The 20,152-nt window shown below is 38.8% G+C and overlaps 2 protein-coding genes and 1 non-coding gene across 3 annotated transcripts in view; 1 reads left to right on the top strand and 2 right to left on the bottom strand.

Annotated features, from left to right (window-relative positions):
* Positions 1-10,058, bottom strand: part of LOC139120185 (structural maintenance of chromosomes protein 3-like) — a 33,912-nt gene extending 23,854 nt beyond the window's left edge. Inside the window, exons 1-4 of the mRNA XM_070684345.1 lie at positions 9,892-10,058; positions 7,972-8,047; positions 5,467-5,505; positions 4,636-4,775 (exon numbers count right to left, since the gene is read on the bottom strand). Coding sequence (XP_070540446.1) covers positions 4,636-4,775; positions 5,467-5,505; positions 7,972-8,047; positions 9,892-9,906 — 270 coding nt within the window. The 5' untranslated portion in view covers positions 9,907-10,058. The remainder of the gene's footprint in view (positions 1-4,635; positions 4,776-5,466; positions 5,506-7,971; positions 8,048-9,891) is intronic.
* A 251-nt stretch (positions 10,059-10,309) lies between these two features.
* On the top strand, positions 10,310-10,382 carry Trnaa-agc (transfer RNA alanine (anticodon AGC)). The gene has a single exon. It is a non-coding gene; the product is annotated as a tRNA-Ala (tRNA).
* Positions 10,383-11,407: 1,025 nt separating this feature from the next.
* On the bottom strand, positions 11,408-19,949 carry LOC139120200 (heme A synthase COX15-like). The gene is made up of 11 exons (XM_070684372.1): positions 19,846-19,949; positions 18,187-18,319; positions 17,748-17,837; positions 16,666-16,829; positions 16,126-16,248; positions 15,566-15,752; positions 14,975-15,148; positions 14,466-14,547; positions 13,843-13,997; positions 12,740-12,853; positions 11,408-12,523 (listed from the first exon to the last, which is right to left on the bottom strand). The coding sequence occupies exons 2-11, from the start codon at positions 18,313-18,315 to the stop codon at positions 12,392-12,394; spliced, it is 1,350 nt and encodes a 449-aa protein (XP_070540473.1). The 5' UTR covers positions 18,316-18,319; positions 19,846-19,949; the 3' UTR covers positions 11,408-12,391.
* Between the last annotated feature and the right edge of the window lie 203 nt (positions 19,950-20,152).

Below are 20,152 nucleotides of genomic sequence, written 5' to 3'. Positions count from 1 at the left end.
TTGAAACTTCTGAAAAACTGACCAAATAAGAAGAAGTTGGGGAGTCCTTAGTGAATTAACTATGGTAGAGGTCCCCTAGCTTTTAATAAAATGTTTGAAAAGGGAAAGTCATTATTTGCTGTTTTTCAGGAAAGTTTGACAAGGCGGTGCTGGCATTCAGAGTGAGTGACTGCTATTGTAAATGCATTTTTAGATTCTTTGAGTGTCAAAGAGGTGTCAAAAGTGAGATTACCAAAAAAACTGCTCTATGACTTCAAAAGAGGGGTGCAAATATGGCTTGTTTTCAACATTTTTGACAGAATAACAGTTTTCCTACATAATTGTATACCAATTTAATCCAACTTTGAAATGAGATATGGACATGGAATTTTTACAGCCTATTAACAAGGTTACAGATAAGATTTGTATGGCACAATTTTCCTGTATTTGAAGTACTTTTTGAAAAATCACATTTTGAAATTTGAAAGAATTTTTAATAATTTTTGATATATAAACCCATGTAAAATCATAAAAACAAATTTTATTTACAAATCCTGCCGCAAATCTTACAATAAATGGTGTCAACATATTTATAACTAATTTGGTAATATTAAGACTATCCAATTATTATTAAATTCAAATATGTAAAAAAAATATGAAAAATTAAATTTTAATATTTACTGGTGTCATATTTCAAAATCATGGCTGCAAATATACAATTTTCATATTCTTTGGAGAAAATATTAACTAAGGGAGTTATCCCGAAAATTTGAACTAAATATCTTGATTTCAACACTTGAAACTTGACATTAACTCTGAGAAAAGAATTGGTGTAAAAATAGCCTTTCCAGCCACCTTAACAGCTGCAAAAGTAACCAATTATTGTTTGCCTGGATTTGTAAGATGAATAGTTGTTAAAATTTGAGTGCGGTAGTCCGTTGTTAGTGCGGGTTGGAAAGCTGTTAGCCACTGTGGCGAATAGTTTCAAATTTTATTAGCCACAGACAAATTTTATTAGCCACCCATTTTTACGAAAACAAAGCTTTCTATAATGCTATATAATCTCCAATGTCGGTTGCATGCACAAGAATAAACTATCAACACATCAACCTTGTATCCAATTGTCTTCATTTTAACACTGGAAATTGCTTGATTCTGGACCCGATGCAAATCGACAGCAACACGGAACGTTGAGACCACGATTAAAATGAACTGCAACACGGAAGGTTGGGACCGCGATGCAAATCAACAGCATGACAGCAACACTGAACGTTCGGACTGCGATTAAAATCAAAGTTTGGCTTACACGTAATTACCTTCCATCAGTACACGTAGCATCTTTGTCACGTTATACAACATCGCGTACATGTGGCACAGACGTTCGGAACGTCATCAAACGACACTTCTACACGTAGTCTTAATTACGTTTCTTGGTGATTTGCAGGAATTTAGACAGGAGATCTCGTTAAGTATGAGTATCATTGTAAATTAGCAAACATCTTTGCTATCAGAAATTCCGTAGAGTTCACCTGTACAAGACGTACATGCTATGATTTCCTGACATAAATGAAATATTGTCGTCTAATTCAACTTTTTACCTGAAGCTGTTACAAAGGTTTCCCTAAACGACATAAATAACTGTATTACAGAAAATCGGTAAATTTAATGCGAGGATACAACGAGCTTGAATAGTCCTCGCGTAGAGAAATAAATTGTTTCTTAAAACTTAGACGAATTTCTTATGTTTCTGAAAAAATCAACCAAAAAAAATCACAACTGAGCATGGATACGCGTACGCCACTGTGTGCCTTCAGACGTACATGTAATTAGATTATAACCTCTCTAATGAACAACAACACGGAACGTCGAGACCGCGATGCAAATCGACAACAACACGGAATGCGTCGTGGGATGGCGATTTTAATGAACATCAATACGGGACACGAGGACCGCGATGCAAAATGACCACCATTAAAATAAGACCTCGATTAAAATGCGCAACACGGAACGTCCAGACAACGATTCAAATAAATTTCAACACCAAACGTTGTGACCACGACGGTTTTAAGATATGGCAGCTGTGCGACTCAAGCACTGCATACATCGCTAACTGTGCACCGTACCTAGGTGTGAAATTTCGGGATCGGACTGATGGGAGACGGCAGGAGCGAGGTGTGGTGAAAAGAATTACGATGGAGCTGGTCCAGCCATTTTGTGGATATAATCACAGCCTATTTTGTGATAGCCGTTTAGCACGGTCGTTACTGCTAGAGAGCTGATGGAGACCGGGATCTACATGGTCGGGAGTTTTAACCGCCGTAATCGTCGCACCATGCCCCCTCAATTAATTCCGCCGGTAAGAGGAAGCGCCTTCCTCTGTCTGTTGGGGATATGAAAGCCACGACCAGAACGGACTCTCGTCTTAACATCACTGCTTATCAGGATAGTAACGCTCAGGTGCTGATCTTGAATACGGTCTATCCACCCTTGGAGTGCGTGCCAGTGGGGGAGGGAGACGAGCGGCGACAAGTGCCTCTGTCGCTGTATAATTATCGCCGGTACATGGGAGGCGTCGACCGAGCCAACCAGAAGCGCAAGTACTTTCACACTGGGCGCAAGAACACAGATGGTGGACATATCTGGCATGTTACCTGATTGATGTTGCCCTGGTAAATGCATATATATGCTTCAAGCATGTACACCCTGATAGTAAGCTGACCCATAAGATGTTTCATCTGCGTGTCCGGAAACAACTCATTGGCGGTTATTGTGGGCGATCGCAGCCCAGTGTGAGAGAGGTCGAGGCCACCGTTTCTCTTGCCTCGTACATCAATCCACAAAATCAGCCGATGCACGTTGTCAGCCGTTTGGAGGGGCGGCAGAAATGCTGTAAAGTATGCAGCAGAGAGGGTAGAGTACTAAGACCACTGCGAGCCGACGACTGTCTGAGACGTCCAAAGGATGTAGTCTGTGCGGGGTTCATCTTCACGAGGGCGAGTGTTTGTGCGGCTTTTCATCATCGCATGATGCTACGAGGTAAGAGGAGCATTGGCGTGCAGACCTCTACTCACACAGCCCCGACGACACCCATCAGCGAGAGAACCCGACGTAAATAACGGACAGGGGATAGCTTCGCCTCACAGTGGCTTGACTGTATTCTTAACACGGACCATGATCACATTTGAGCACGGTTGTGCCGTTTGTTTGTGCTTTACGATCCCGCTGATTGTAAATTGAAACACGGATTATTTTGTACAATCCCCCGATTGTAATCTTTGTAACACGGACCACGCACTCGGACGTCGAGACAGACTCTGAGATTTATTATTCGGCATAATGTAAATTATTCCCGAATAAAATACTATCTATGGATCGCATATTTTCGTTTGTTTTGTTTAGACGGATTATTTTGTACAATTCCCCCTATTATAATTTTTGTAACACGGATCTGCCACCCCGATTGTAATTTTTGAAACACGGACCATGCACTCGGACGTCGAGACAGATCCGAGATTTATTGTTCAGCATAATGTAAATTATTCCCGAATAAAATACTATCTATGATCGCATATTTTCGTTTGTTTTGTTTTTACCCCCACTTTCGTTTTTGGCAGATCCGTAAGGACGCTATAGTAATGGATGAACGTGCGTTGTATCACGTGGGAGGGGCACAGCCCAACGGAGGCTGTGCTCGTGCGACGTAGACGTTGTACCAACCATCTGTCGTTTGGGTTAGTGCATAGAGCAGTTGCACTGTCCAGAGCTAAGGTGGTACAAAACTGCACCTTAGTAACAACTGCACAACTAACCTGTTAGGAAACGGTAACACTAACGAGCTAAGTGTGCACTGAACTGGCCAAACTACGTACACGCCTTCCTTCAATGGCGAACTATGTCGTTGACACTACGTCAAAGCAGACTGCACTGTGCGACTCTTCAAGTCGTTCAAAGTACGTGGCCAAGTGACACAACCCAGGGGAACAGGACAGGTTTGAGGGTGCTGCCGCACCCATAGCACTAACCCCTGGGTCTTCTACTAACCCACGAGAGAGGTGAGTGTTCCCCGGTGTGGACGTGCGTGACGGCGAACGAGCTTTACTTCCGCAAAAGTAAGCTAGAAAAGGGCATAAAAGTGCACGTCCCCCGGGGCAAACAACGCCCAAGACCTCGTTATTTTCTCGACACAACCTCATCAGCGGTTGCCCCTCTATACGGGCATGCAAAAATTTTTGAAGTCTAACACTTATATGGTCGGTAATCGTACCCCGAAAATGCGGTATTTTCCCGCCAAATGCCTGGCAGGAAAGCGTGCAGGACAGCCTATCTTCTGTAGACACGGAAAAGGGGGCCGGTTTTGACTGACTTGGCAGAATAACGGACAAGGGCGCTCGGCAGGAAAAGGGTTAATACCCTGAGTATGATATTGTAATATAAATGAATTTCACGAGGAAAACAATTGCTGTAAAACTACAGATTAATCAACCACTTCTCAGAAAAGTATTTTACTTTATCAACTGAAGAGGCCTTCATCATCCACTTTCCATGAATTAACATGTAAAAACTTACGGATTAAGATTTGGAAGAGATTATTTCAGTACACAGTATGTTTACACACAAACATTTTGTTGACAGATTTTGTTATGTTGGTTTACTTACCGGCAATCTGTTGTCTGAATTATCGAAGACAATTTCTACAAATGCTGATATGACACGTGGACCGGTGCCTTCATGAAGCAGTGCCTGTCTTTGTTCTGGTCGTAAGTTACTGAATTCATCACTCAGAACGAACTGAATGGCTGTGAAGTGAAGGGGTACTTGTCAGATAAAACCAATACAATGAAACACAATTTGTTGATGTTTATACCATGATTGACTACCATCAACGGGTGAGTAAATTGACCTTGGTATGTGAAAACAATTATGCTTTTCCTAGTTCCATCTTGCTGTTAAATCTAACATAGCTCCCATGCCTAACTCTTATCCTGCCAAGTCCAAATGTCACCATCAGGTCAAGTTGGTTATATCAAGAGGCATAACACATCATATATTTTGCATTGTTACAAAGACTTGAACATTTGAAGGCCTCTGAAAACAGACATCGTCTAAATATGATTTTAACTGACTGATGCCTCTACATGTATAATATACCATCCCAAGTAGGTGAATATACGTACAGGTTTTGGATCAACAACACTTTTTGCTGATTCAACTGGATTTTACAGTGTGTGAAACAGTGGACAGCCTTCAAATTTTTGAAATAGCATCACACTTTGGAACAACATCCTGATATTGCTTGTCACAAGGTACAAGGATGCATCTACATATATACAGTGTGCACAGATAGGCCTATCATAATAAACTACTGGTACGTGAAGAAATGTGAAAAGAAATATTGTACTCTATAAAACAAATGTATTGCTTCATACCCATTGATAATAGGGCATGAAATCTAGATTTATATAACTTGAAAAAGAGATTATAACTTACCATAGAAAAAGTTACTCTTTCCAGAGCCATTTCTGCCCACTGAAAACAAAAGAACACACACTGCATATCATAATATTGCTAACAAAAATGTTGGAATGATAAATCTTTGTTTGCAGCATTACACCATGATCACATTATACCTAAGGCAGTAAGGGGAGGGTTTAGAAGGTAAAATCTCTGAACCCCGATTTCAATGAAGTTAGTTTCTTTTCCACAATTCACCTTTAACATAAAGATTTATCTTGATTCATGCATTATAAGCTTGGTTATGTTGCTTGTCCCTGGACATTAAAATAGATTTGGAATACCTCGTTCACCAAAGTTGTCTGAGTTCATTCACAATATTGAAAATAGTGTGTCTATGACTGTGGTTTCACATAGGAAACAGGAAAACGGACTCTGGCGAAATGGTTCAAGTTTGTTGCTTTAGCTCATATGCATTCCAGAGCATCTATGTGACCCTTTGGTTGTGAGTTCACCCACAAAGGCTGAAATAATACCTGTCATTGAAAATCAAGTACAGTATAGGAAAGGGCCAACAAGAAATACAGGCTTCATGAGTAAGTTAGACACCATTTTACAAGTGGTATAGCCACAAACTGATGACGTCAAATCGCCGTACACAAAACACAGATGCCTTGTAATTATGGCACTGTGTATTGTGTATGGTGATTTGACGTCACAGTGTTCTCCATGAGGGTTTTTGACGGGCGTGTGCCCGGCTTCTTTTTGTCGCCGCCCACCTTTAATCTCGCCCGCCCACCTTTTATCTCGCCCGCCCACCTTTGTTTTCTGTAGCCTAAATGTTTTCACCGTCAGTTGTCCGAACAACATCTGAAAGCCTATTGTATAAAAATGACAGCAACTGACAACGTGTGTAATAAAGAGGGGCCGTTCACACATCTGTCCGTTTGTTTTGCGACTGCATGCAATCCTCAATGTTCTCCCCAGGCCGTTTAACAGGATCGGCCCCGATCCTTTATTTTTTTCGCCCGATCCTCTTTCATATTCGCCGATACTCTTTAGTAAATGTGGTTGAAGACCTATTGTTTCTCAGCGGCGACTTTGTCACGCTTCAGTTTATTTCAGCGAGCTTTTAGTGTGCAACGGCCGTAGTGCCGATGAACATTGGCTAAGAGTCAGACTTCAATTCAAAAAGCTTGAAATGTGTTAAGCTGCTGACCGTACCGTACAGACACCGTCCATTTCATACAACGAACACGGTAACAATGCGTGTTGCATTTTTGCCAGCGGGCACTCAGTCAAAGCATCTATACTATAGGCAACTACCATTGCCGCCAATGTCTCGTACTTGTAAGGATCCGAAGGTCAGGAAAAGTGATTTCGATCAGATGTGGCTAAAATCGTACGATTGGTTGACACAAATATCAGATGCAAAAAAGTATGGTACTTCGCGTGTTCAGGTCGTTGCGTATCCGAGCCGAGTTAGCCATTTTGAGATCCGTGTACGTCCACATGACGTTGAAGCCATGTGTGTCACTTCCTGTCACGCATTCGTAACTTGCATGCGATTCACTCGATTGACTTTGAGAAGCAGTTGCGTTTGATCAAGTTTCAAAATCCGTGACCGTTTTAAAATATTAAAGGCACAATGAAATGAAGTAAAAAGAAACTGCACGAGCTAAAATCATCATTCGTGTGATCATCCGAATACAGCAGCTATGTACATACGGTTCTGTACTGTATAGTTCAAAGGTCGCGTGTGATCGAGATCAAGAGCGCCAGCGTGCTCCACACAAACATGCATGGCAGCCTACGCCGCGCAGTTGTCAAAGTTTTGTACGTTTGCCGAACTATGAGTCGATGAAATTTCAAATCTTTCTCTTGGAAATACCTGGTATCATTTTTTTTCGGGCCTCTCTTTATTATGAATAGAGTTTTAAAGTCAACGTATGTTTCTCTGCAGGCATGCTCCGCTGACTCCGCATTGTAACTTAGTGCAAATATTCAGTCCCGTATCAACTTGTCATGGACGCCGCCCGTAAAAAAAGACGTTCATGGCTTTACCAAACCGGCTACAGACAATCATATAGTAACAGAGGATCATATGAAAACGTGCCACCATTTGCCACCGATTATTTCGAACACTGATTACTTCTCATGTAGGCCTACTTTTGAATTTTCATGTTGGTATTGTGCAATATATTTACTAAATTGTGTATTGTTTGTATGTTAGTTCAATGTTTTTTTTTCACTTTTGATGTTTTATTATTTATTTAATGTAAATAAAAAGGATTTAAATTTAAAAATACATTGTATAGCTTTCCATTATCACTGCTGAATGGAGAAAAATATTAAAATGTCAGAAGTATATCTCATCACTGGAATGCCTTGTGAATAGCCCTGGTGATATGTAAATTGCATGCAAATATTATGCAATATATATGCTAATTAGCCGCCCGCTTTTAATTTTCATTTGTGGAGAACACTGCGTCATCGTTTGTGGCTATACCACTTGTAAAATGGTGCCGTAAGTTAACATACCAATCACATTGTGTTTGGAGCTGAAAGGTTCAACTTCTGTCTGGTCTCTGTAACTACGGAAACCTTGAATGGTGACCTGGAAAGATGAAAAACAAACATACAAACAAATAAATCAACAACAAAGAAAAGAAAGATACACAAATATCTTAAGCAGCTGCAACTTACGCATATATTATTTACATCATAATAATATCATAAACAGACCAACATTTTGCATCATGCAGGATTAGAGATGCTTCCCTGTGATACTTCCTTTTACGAAAAAAGAACAACTGCAGAGATTTAAAAACTGGTAAGATGTTGTTACCACCCTCTTGTAATAACCATAGAAAGTAGTACTCATTTACAGTGAGTTTGCATTATCACATTTTGTAATTCCTCCAGATCATGTGAAATTCCTTAGCAGATTTGAAGGAGATGTATCTGAGAATGGACATACTGTTAGGGATGTTTACATTTTGACGTTACAAATCGGAGTTTACAACAACTCCGATTCTACTACAAAAGCTGAGCAGGTCACCAAGACTAAGCTTATTGAGCTGACTGCTACATGTATCTTCATATTATTCTATCTGCAAGTTATTCTGTAACAGTCAACATCAACCCCCCACCTTGGGGCATAGTGGGAGATTTGGAAATTAGTCTTAAGAAATTTGTCAAATGCCCCAACCCCTGGGGCAAGACAATCTGGAAAATCCCCACCTAAAACAAGTAAATCCCCCAACCATTCATAAATTCTGCACCTGTCTGTAAAAGTGACTAGGGGGTCAATATGAGGCAACTGCCCCACCCCCTCGGGCATAGTGTCATGGCAAACCATGGTTTAATCCCCCACATTTGTCCCGTATCACCTGAGGTGGGGTCCCCCGGGGATTACATCGACTGCTACAATGAATATTTCAAAATCCTCTGTTTCAATATGTATATGACACCATAGACCATAGGGTTTATGATGATACTAACACATACTATTAAACAAACAACCATGATATTAAGACTCATTTTGTATCAACAGTTTTAGGTTTCCACTGTACATGATTTTCTCTTGAATAGCACTACAGATAATCATCTGCAATACTCAAATAACCTGACTCAAAACAGTAAAACAGTACAAGCAATGGCTGCATTAGCTGCAACAGTTATGCCTAGACTTATGACAAAAAATCATGTCAAAGGACAAGCTCAGAGAGTGCAATACAGGTCGTGCATAGTGCTTGTTAAATATGGCAAGTATTTCCTTCATTTTGTGCTGCAAAATGTGTCAACGTGAAATTATAAATCTTAGTTCTGTATTTAAATGTTCTCGCTACAGAAAGTTTTTTGATGTGTACAGCTCCCCTTTATGATAGGTTATGGAATATTACAAGATGGAGTATACAGGCATACAAAGAAAGTACAGTAGTGATGATAGCAGCAGTAGTATTTTAGACGGGTGCATGAGGAAAAAGATTATTAGGATGCGTTTCACAGAGATTTTCCCCAAGAATCATACCTATTTTAATTTTACATATGGTATTGTGTACTCTTTTTTCGGGTTTGCACCATTGATCGACACTAACTTGACAAGTGGAGCAGTAATTTAGAATTTTACATTGATTTTGAGATACAACTGCACAAAATAAGCGAAACCAATATCACGACTCCACATCCATTTTGAATGTGTGAACACAAAATGCATATACATCGCAGAGAAAACGACAAATGAGGAACAAAAGCAACTAAACTGGCTAACTTCTCCGAAAAAGAGCTCTGTACACCAAAACCGTCTGTTAATCACGACGCCTGTCTCTCACAAACTAGGCTTTGAGTCTCGTGTAACAACAACAAGCTGATCTGCACGAACAGTCTGCAACTAGCGAGCGAGTGTAACCTTTTGTTTCGAGGTTCATACTTTTGCCAATACACAATTAAAATGCTTACCTGTTTTATATACATTGTGCAGACAGTTCGATAAGATATCTTAGATGGAGAATTAAGACATCAACGAAAGCGGACTCAGCTCTGTATATGGCACATCGAATTTTTTGATCTCGGACCCGCAGTCCAAGATGGATATTTTTGTCGCCGTCTGCAATATGGCGCCCTCTGAGTTGCTTTGTGTTTTGGCGGGAGAAGAGGTCATTAGACGCCTGCGAATGTTCCGCCATGATTCCTGATTAAAAGCACCCTCAATCATCACATCTAAATCATATTATTACCAAACAGATAGTTAAAGAACACACAAGAAATAACTAATGACACATTCATAAAGAAATGACAGCTCTGACAAAGTACATTGTGAATTTTTGTTTGGCATTTCACCCTCTATAAGTACACATGACGTCTCATTGGAGAAGACGGGGAATTAGCTCACATGGTAGAGCGCTCGCTTAGCATGCGAGAGGTACCGGGATCGATACCCGGATTCTCCAATCTGGAATTTTTTTCCTCCTCATTTGAAGGCAATTTTAACAATCACATATTTTCCATCACTTCCCACTATACACACTTTTTAAATTCTAGAAACTATATTCTGTGACATCTGATATTGCATGTTTTTGCTCTTGCAGAGCGTTAAAGGGCCAGTACTGATAACTGTTCAGTGATGATATTTTCCACTATTATTTTGTTGTTTCTTGTTCTACTCCCCAAAGCATGTTGAGGTGCAGTATGTTCATAAGCTTGTCAACTCAGCCCGAAAATGGGTAAACTGCATTATTATTGTTGACAAATGACTAGCACTAGAACTTAAATGTAAACAATAACGTTCCATTTTACACATAGACCCTAAGTTGACAAGCTAAGTGGATGTTTCAAAATTTAGCAAGTGTAGAATATGCACTTTCAATTGACGATCAAAATATAAAGAATGAAAAAAAATCATCATATGTTAGCACTACTGGCCCTTTGAGGTAGACTTTGGAACTCCAAAATGAGCCCCAAAATGCGGTAGGCCAAATAGATTCTGTAAGAGTTTGAAAGTTCCAATATCTGTCTCCAAGGTGGATTCTACCTTAAACTCCACTACAATTCTTTGTGTCAGATCCTCTAGAAAAGTGAGACAAGCCTGGTTACATAGACAAATGGGCCTGGAATCCTATCATTGAAATTTTTTGCATACCAGCACATGAGGTAAGGCCATAATATATTAGTATTTTAAGGCCAATAATGGCAAGAATATAACAACAGCCCAATTTAAGTCACTTGTTTTGATTTTGAATATGCAAATTACGAGACAAAATAAAGTTGCAAAACTGTTTGTGGTAAAGGATACTTAAAAAATTACCAAATTCAAAATCTAAATTGCCTTTCGGCAACTAAAAGGTACAATGGAAGTCTCATGCTACATCAAATGCTAACTGAATGACTTGGTAGATGACTTAGCCTGTTCGATAGGAATTCTTCGATACACACCCTATCAAGAGGTTTAAGAAAGAATGTCATGTACACTGAGTAATGCATTTCTTGAACATATACATATTTATTCGATACAAAGATAGCACAAGTTTTTGCTGCAGTATACACACTCCTAGAATTTTTCACTTCCCAAAAGGACATGATTAAGTTCATTAAAATAATAGCCTTCCGTGTACAAAGGTTGGTGTCTGTAGACATTACCTACTCCTTTAAACTCAAAGAACCAGTCTAGTGACGATAATGCAGCAGAGCCTGTCAGACAGCTCACCAAATTCAGAGTTATGACAACTCTTCATATTATCAGTAACATACACATTTGCAGATAGACGAAATGAATTGTGATGCTGAAAGCCTCTTCAACTTTCAGCTCACTAAAACAGGGAGGACAACTAATAATGGCTGAATGGAGTGTGTTTCACTGTCTGTGACTCAAATTGGAATCTCAGTGAGTGCATGCACAATAAGTAGATAGGCTGATAGCTCTAGCATGGCATTGCACTGTGATAAAGCTGGACATCAACTTGAACCAAGAATTGTTCAGTCTCGCCTTGAGCTGCTACATACCATTTCTGTTAGTTTTTGTCAGAAAATACTTACACAGTAATGTTTCTCATTTTTGTTGACCCCCCCACATGGTTTATACAGCCAAGGATATAGAAGGACAGAGTAAAAGAAGTTATGAAATAATGCATTGTATTGTATACGGGCAAAGTTTTCCCCAGTATCTTGGGTCTTTCTAGTTGCTAGAATCGCCTATTTTCACTCAAATCAGGTTGTGCTTGATGGAAAAAAGCATTTTCACTGTTGCCAAACATGTTCTTCACAGAGCAGGCTGAAATACACTGACAGCAGTTTTCTGTTTATTGTCCATAGTTGTTCAAATGCCTTGAAACCCCATCCCTTTCTTCATGTCAGCTGCAATGCAACACACTGTCCAACCTATCCAAGAACTTCTCAAACAAGCCAACCCTCACTCTCTACTTTGACCAAACTCCGCAATAAAATGTCGCAATCCCCTGTCATTCTACTTTGGAATTTTCTTGAGCTCTCTCAGAAACCAGAGAGTGAATGTCAATAATGCCACAGATCCGGACTGGTGACAGGCAGCTAGCTTGGTGGGTACGTAGTAAAGTAAAGTAAGAATGCCCAGACTCACCTGAAAATGTGAAAAGAAGAGCAATGATGAGCATTGGTTTCAAATCTTTTTTCAGTATTTTTTGCATAGCTGTGGAGCATCACAATTGAATATGTTGATTGCTAAAGCTTCTGGATTCCTCAAGTGTGTTCTCCTCTCGTGAAATCCTTTAGGTGATTTGCATATGATGCAAGCATTGACTATCACTACTGAAAGATCATCGAAAGATTGACTCACTTGCAGACCGACCATGCCGATCATACAGTTCACTGCAATTCTGGCTCTTGAGTGCAGCGGCACACGTCTTGACAGGTACCACAGAGCAAGGACCACTCCTGCAGTCGTGGAGCCCTAGTATGCACAGAAAATGAGCAGTGTCACGTTATACAGTAGGAGAACACTTCAAGATTTGTACAATTTGTCTTGCCTCAGACACTAGATAGTCAAAAGCATTTCTTCTACATCAATCCATCAACATTGCAGAGAGTAGTGTCTCATCTACCAGAATTTGAAATTTCCAATCAAAATATGGTATATTGTGCTTGAAATGTGAATTACATCTTTCCTTCAGCCCTGCAACCAGGTACAAAACTGTGATTGTAAAGAACTCCAGCAGATGCACTATAAAATTATTTCTTGCTAGCATCACTGGCAGTACTTCATGTACGTGTACATATCATCTTTAATGGGTAACACTGTATAGATTTGACAAGAGATTGTTTAGAAATGTGACAAAGTGATGAGATGGCATGCATATTCGCATGACTTTGAAAGTTTGACCATGTACTTTGACCATACATTGTCACATGAGTTCATATCCACACCAATGACAGTGTTGTTCTGATACACTGTATACAAACTTTCATAATGTTCAATTTGTTTCAGACAGAACCACCATTTTTTCCATCCAGTGATAACATGTTTGTCTCCTTGAATTATTATACATCTACCACTGTGAATGATAGAAATTTTTGAGCACTAAACAAAGATGTGTTGAATGCACTGTTTCCTGGCACCCTGAGTCTAGAGCATTCTACAAGGCCTCTTTGCGTTCACTTTTGGACAGTTTCAAGGAGCCCAATGGATGATTGCCGAAATTTGTCTTGCATTCGCGCACAGGCTATCAGAAATGCATCCAGGATATCATTCCATACTTGTGCTGTAAATTGGAAGAAAAAGTGCTGACATTGCACAAAATCAGTCACTCTATTTGATTTTTTTAGCAAACGTGCAAAAAACAAAACGCTGATGTGGCTAATCTTGATGGGCATGTGCAAGAATGAGAGACAAAACCTATTCTTTTGTTGCATTTGAATGAAATCTAAATTTCACAAACTTACAAGCACTCTGTGATCAAACTGTACGGTGGTGGCATTTTCAAAGAAATTTTTCCATTTTGGTTCAAAGGCCAGGATATCGTCTGGTATCCACTTGTTTGCCATTTTGGGAAAACTGTTGTAGACAAGTCCAGCATCTAACCCAGCAACAAATGCACCTGAAAGAGAAAGAAAAAATGTTATCCACGTATCAATTTACACTGCTCTTAGAATTTCAGAGCTAAATAAATTCCCCTTCACAGAAAAATATTTGTAGATGGCATGGTGTTTCATCTACACTGCCATCCAAGTATCCACCAAGGAGAAAGAATAGAAACAGAACTTTTTTCACTTTTTTTTGAGTCTCTTTTAAGAAAAATAAATTACAGTGCTGTCAGAAAAGTGTACAACTTTAGCATGAAGTGTTTTACAATTTGAATCTGTGAAAACAAAACGTTTCTTTCAGGCCAACTATTTGTAAATATTTCCCAACACTTGTTTTATATGAGTATCAACTTTATTCTGTTTACAATAAAAAATTTGGTCTTCAGAATATTCTGTGCAAAGTCAATGAAATTTGTAAAAGTTCAGTACCCTATTGTTGTTACATTTAGCAATAGATGTACCTTTTATGGAAAGAGACCTACCTGACAGCGCTGTGACAAATACCAATGCCAGTGTGAAATGGGCAGACTTTCTGAGCAGAGGAAGGTATCGACTTGTAACAGCCTGCAATGAAGTGAATTTGGAGAGGCTCCATGTTTGCTATGTTGTGAGCAGTTTGTTTATGAAATTGTAGTGTCAGTTCACAAAATAAATTACTGTGAGAGTACTGTATAAACTACTGCTTTATTGATTTAAGATACTCTCCTGTCTCATAATGTGGGGGCCACAAGCTCAACCAATTTCTTAGGAACTATTTTCGTGGTTCCAGAAAGAAATACAATTTTTTTTGAGTTCAAAATAGCATACAGTATAAATGTTTTGTTGATTCTGGTGAATAAATATCATTATAATTTTGATACTTCCTCCAGACACTGAAGATATGACTTAACTTGGCAGAAACACTGCAGTACTTGTCCTGTTTACAATCACATCCAAAATTCATGTTTGGCGATGACTATGTGCCTTTGCTAGGAATATCCCCTGTACTTACAGGCACTTTGGCTTGGGGCAGTAGGTGACCCAGTCCAGTCCACAACATGAGTGTGTAAAGCAGCAGAGCTGATCCTAGATGTGATGCTAGTCTGTACTGACTAACTCTGGGCACGTCGTATTCCCCCTTAGGTTCCTCAAGGCCACTCTTTACCATGTACCAGCCAAGCAAACCCTGCGAGTCAATGCAAGTGTGCAGTGTTATACCAAGGCAAAAAGTAATTGCGATTGTTCAGGGTTGTGATAACAAAACTCTGCTAAGTTTGTGCTTGATTGTCAACCCCCATACATGTCCATCCTTACATGGTCCGTCTGTAGAGGGACTGTGACCCTTATGTCCATTTCTTTTGGTTGCAATTCAAAGGTTTTACCTGAAGGCCATTCCCTATTTTACTTTCCAATAAGGGCCACACTGTCACATATTCACTTTTATGATAGAACTACATTCTAAGATATTGTAGCACATAGTTTATTCTGTTTTTAGCAATAGTTTTCTCACAACATTTTCAGTGGAAAAATGAAAGGGAACTTCTACGACTCACATCATAGCATCGCAAAGCTCGGCATGTAAGAAGGCGTAACAAAATTTTACCTGGAATAGAATTAATGAACCATAAATGATGACCCGCGGTTTCATGGCTTTGCTGAACCAACCCTTCCTCCATAGGTACACTGCTGGCAATGCAAAGACCAGTCCAATGGCTCTACCCCACATGCGATGTGTGTATTCCATGTAAAATATCCACTTGAATTCTTCCAGTGTCATTTCATGGTGTAAACTGAAAAAAGATAAAAAGAAAAGCAAAATGTGGGTGAAATTTGGCAGACACAGATTTTAACATTTTTTCAACTTATGAAGATATCTGAAAATAAAAATATTAATGACACTGCATTTGTCTGTCACACATTGCTTTAAGACAAAATTATCTATGTTGATTTTGTCATTCAAATGATGAATCCATTTTGATTCTTATCAGAACATTTGAAATTATGGACACTGTAGTTCTTGTTAAGCAGCAGAGATTCAGCAAGCATTAAATAACTACCATACATACATATTGTAAAATCACTTGAAAGCTGACAATTTGAGAAGAAATGATTTACAAAAATTTTCTGCATGATATCTTGCCAGGAAGCTTTCAAATTACTCACAGTTTATATTCTGGATATTGTTTGTATCTTTCAAATTCTGCTGCCCATTCCTCTGCACTTCTTGGTGCCTTCATTCCCTTGATTAGATGCCAGTCTGTCATGGACAATCCGGACTCTGTCAACCTGATTACAAAATGGAGTTTGTAATGAAATTCTAAACATCTGTAATCTCCATAAATTGTGAACTATGCAAGCCTATACATATTTGTGTACCAGAAATCTGTCACTGGTGAGATCTGACACTTTTGACATTTTTCTCTTCTCTAGGTGTTCTTTCCTTTTCATTGATTTTTTGGGAATTATTTGTTGACTGTTACAAGTTATGTGTGTATATCACCACTGTATACTTGTTATTTTGTAGCTGATTTAAGTCTGTGTCACACTTCTCAAATCCTGTCCAAATATGATAGTTTAAATATTATATACCATATCATAAATTTTTTGCCTGAAAGATCTTGACATGCAATGATAAATACTATTTCTCTCTCTAAGATCTTCTTTTTTCAATTTTTATCCCATCACAACAGCGTAAGTATTTACCTTGTCACACCACCTAGAACCACTGCCCCAACAACCATGCCGGAGCAAAGAATTAACCAGCCACCAACCATCTTTCTACCAAATGATGGAATGCCAGCTACCAAACGATCTGCCACAACTTCACTTGACGTGGTCATTGACCGGCCTGTTGATACTAGAGCATTCTGAAATGAATTGATGTACTTGATTAGAATATACTGTGTACAGATTTATGATGATGTGTAGAGTTAGCATCAGCTGATTGCGTCCAACTACTCATTGCTGTTGGATATTATGAGATTTTCACATGTACAGTAATTCATATTGATCATGTCAATATCAGTAGCACCAGTGAGTGTGCCTGTTGATGTCACATCGCCCCCAACTTACAGGTAATATTGTTTGAATTTAATATTCCAAGCCGCAATAGCTGTAACATTTGCAGAATTTTTTCATTTTTGTTCGATAAAACAAAGCACATTTGCTTATTCTTCTCATAAAAGTTTGTTGAAATACACAGTGTTAGCCTTGTGACACAGCAAAGTGTATACCGGATGCAAAATTATTGTTGAAAAAAGAATTCTAGTCTTGACGAAAATTCAGTTGCCAACAATAACACTAGCCATTACACACATACAGGATGTGTTGACATGTAGAACTTGTGGTATTTGATGTGGTTTTATGAATATAGCTAGAAACATTTATTACAGATAGTATGAAGTTACTGGAAAATGTGTGAAAAGTTACAGCTGATGGAACTTTAACAATTTTGATATGAAAGTGTTAATATGTATTGTTTCTATCACACAAAAAATATTCTACACATCAATGACTGAAAATCTTTCTTGATACAGGGAACACTAGCAGGTCCAAATTGCATGCAGGGAGGTTAATTTTCCAGACACTTGGATATTGAAGGATAGGTATTTTTTTTTTGTTATTCTCTGAGTTTTGTTGAAATATTACCTCTCAGATCATTAATTCACTCAGCCATTTTGTCCCTAAGAGTAACAGGCACTGGGATCTAGTGAAAATTTCTGCCAAAAATGTACACATCATGCATGTACAGGTAATGAGATCTGAAAGATTTAATATACACTTACCCTTATGGTGACAGTGCCAGATCTACAAAGTGGTGCAAATCTTGAATACCACCTTCCAATGGGCTGACATGTGTTCATTGGTTTCAATTTCTGAAATTCACAAGCATATATCCAATAATTTCACCATTGTCTCACTCCCATTGGTGCTACATGATGGAAATACTGAACTCTTACCACCTCTGGAACAGTAGTATGATTTTTAAAGATGCTTCAATCACATGCATTGCCAATTCTGTACTTGAGTTTATTAAGCTGGTTTACCAACTTTGTAAACAACACTTTTCAATATTGTACAACATCAACTGCATGGCTCAATCTCACCACTAGAGGGCTTTGTGAATGTCAACATACTGTTGGTATACTGCTGTAAAATCGTACAGACTTTTACTGATAATAAATACTTGATTCAATGTAAAAAGTAACTTGAGTCATTCCTTACCACTTTACTGTGTGTGTGAAAGTTTCTGGCTTGTCTGAAGGCTGTTGACAGGTTCCATTGTCTCACCGTGGCACAGTTTCCCAAACAGAAACCAAACCGGCTTCCATTCAGTAAACTGTGAGCAAACATCTCTCTGTGGAAAACATCCAGAAGGCAGACAATAATCATTGTATTGATGACAATAAAAACAAATTACATTTTTATTGGAACTTGATAAGCGTTAAATCCAAATGAACCAATATGCCTATTAGATGTACCAAGGCAAAATCTGCTATTTTTGTGTTGCATAATTTGATAGATACTGGGGCTTCATTTGCGATGAGATGCTGTCCTTACATGGTAAGATTCTAAGAAACAAATTACTAGAAGTTAGCAGAACAAGTTGGTAGGAAGGGTCTGTCCAAGAAATGTGCCAATTGAGTTTTTTGTCTTTATAGGAAACTCCCTGGTTTCTCATCGATTCACATTTGGCAAGGAAAATATTTTGTAATGTTTCATCCTGACAGGGACATTTGGGGCATTGACATCCCAGGAAAGTCAGTTCGTACCATCAAACCAGAAACATGTTAAGATGCTGGTCTGTGAGTACAGGTTAATGTGTTTCTAGTGTTGCCTAAACTGTGGGGTTGCCTCTGTGCAGGAGGCAACATCACCAACAAACAGACATGGGCAAAAAATAAATAAATAAATAAATAAATAAAAATAAAAATAAACACAATCAAACAAAACAACTTTGTTGTTTAAGAATTTTGGAAATTTGCTGAAATCCCATGACAATCTGCATCACTGTTGGTTAGTGTTAGTTAGGTGTTAGAACTATTTTCTGGATGAGCCATACATTCCAAGATTACTTGCATTAATTTCAGCATATATAATGTGAGATTCACACTCCCAGTTGCTTTCACGAATTTAAACTTCTGACCGACTGATATTGGTGGTTTAGACTCATAATACGAAAAAGGCATGGAGTGGCTTGTCTTGAAAACCACAAGGCAAATGCAAATGAACTCAGTGAAGGGTTTTACATGTAAGTGGGCGAAATTTAGTGATGCAATACGTTCAATTTCCGGAGGTTCACCTGTCAGGAATTCGAAGCTGAAGTGAAAATAGTTGGCAAGTACTATTCTTATTATTGTTGAAGGCTTTATATCTAATCCAAAGGAAACACGCCAATAATCAACGTCACGTTGCCAATATCGTAACGAAAGTGAAACAAAGTTGAAGTTCGACAAACATTGTCATCATACAATGTGTTTGATTGCTCGTCGACCATATCAACTATCATCAGTAGTAAACTACAATGTAACACTATCACTAGACTGACAGTTTCTCGCCTGAACAAAAAAAACTGTAAGAGTAAATTAACTGCAGGGGTATTTCTACGTTGTTCGGTAATCGCCGTCTCAAACACAAAGAGTTATTCAACTTGTCTGACACTACACTCATGGAAAACGCCTAACTTCACTATTAAACGACGCCATAGTAGAAATTACAAAACCGATATGTTGACCCTTGACGCTGTTTACCCGACCGACTGGATAAGAATGCACATGTGCACGTAAGCCTGTAGGTTATGGGGTTAAATTTTCTTTCGTCTCAAATAGTCTTCTTGCTTGAAGCATGATATTTCACACAAAAATGGCGAAGTTCACAACTTACATTCTGTATTTCGTGCGTATCCTCCCGGGTTTAAGAGTGGCATGCAGCTCGTGTTATGCGTCTGCTACTTCACTTCAGGATACAACAATACTCTTTAAGCTATTCTTTATTTCACCGTCCGTGACAACTTTCCACAGCTATCCCAGCTTTTCAAACCAAATTTCGCACAAAACTACTCATTTGGGAATTGACTCTTTTAAGCACACAATTTGGAAGCATTTTGTGAGAAGAAAATTGATTTATACCATTCAAATCTACGAAAAGGAAAAGAAATATTTGAACGAGGCCAGACGTGTTACACAAATTT

Source organism: Ptychodera flava, chromosome 20, assembly GCF_041260155.1.
Source record: "Ptychodera flava strain L36383 chromosome 20, AS_Pfla_20210202, whole genome shotgun sequence".
Taxonomy (NCBI): domain Eukaryota; kingdom Metazoa; phylum Hemichordata; class Enteropneusta; family Ptychoderidae; genus Ptychodera; species Ptychodera flava.
This window is presented reverse-complemented; position numbering and strand designations above follow the sequence as displayed.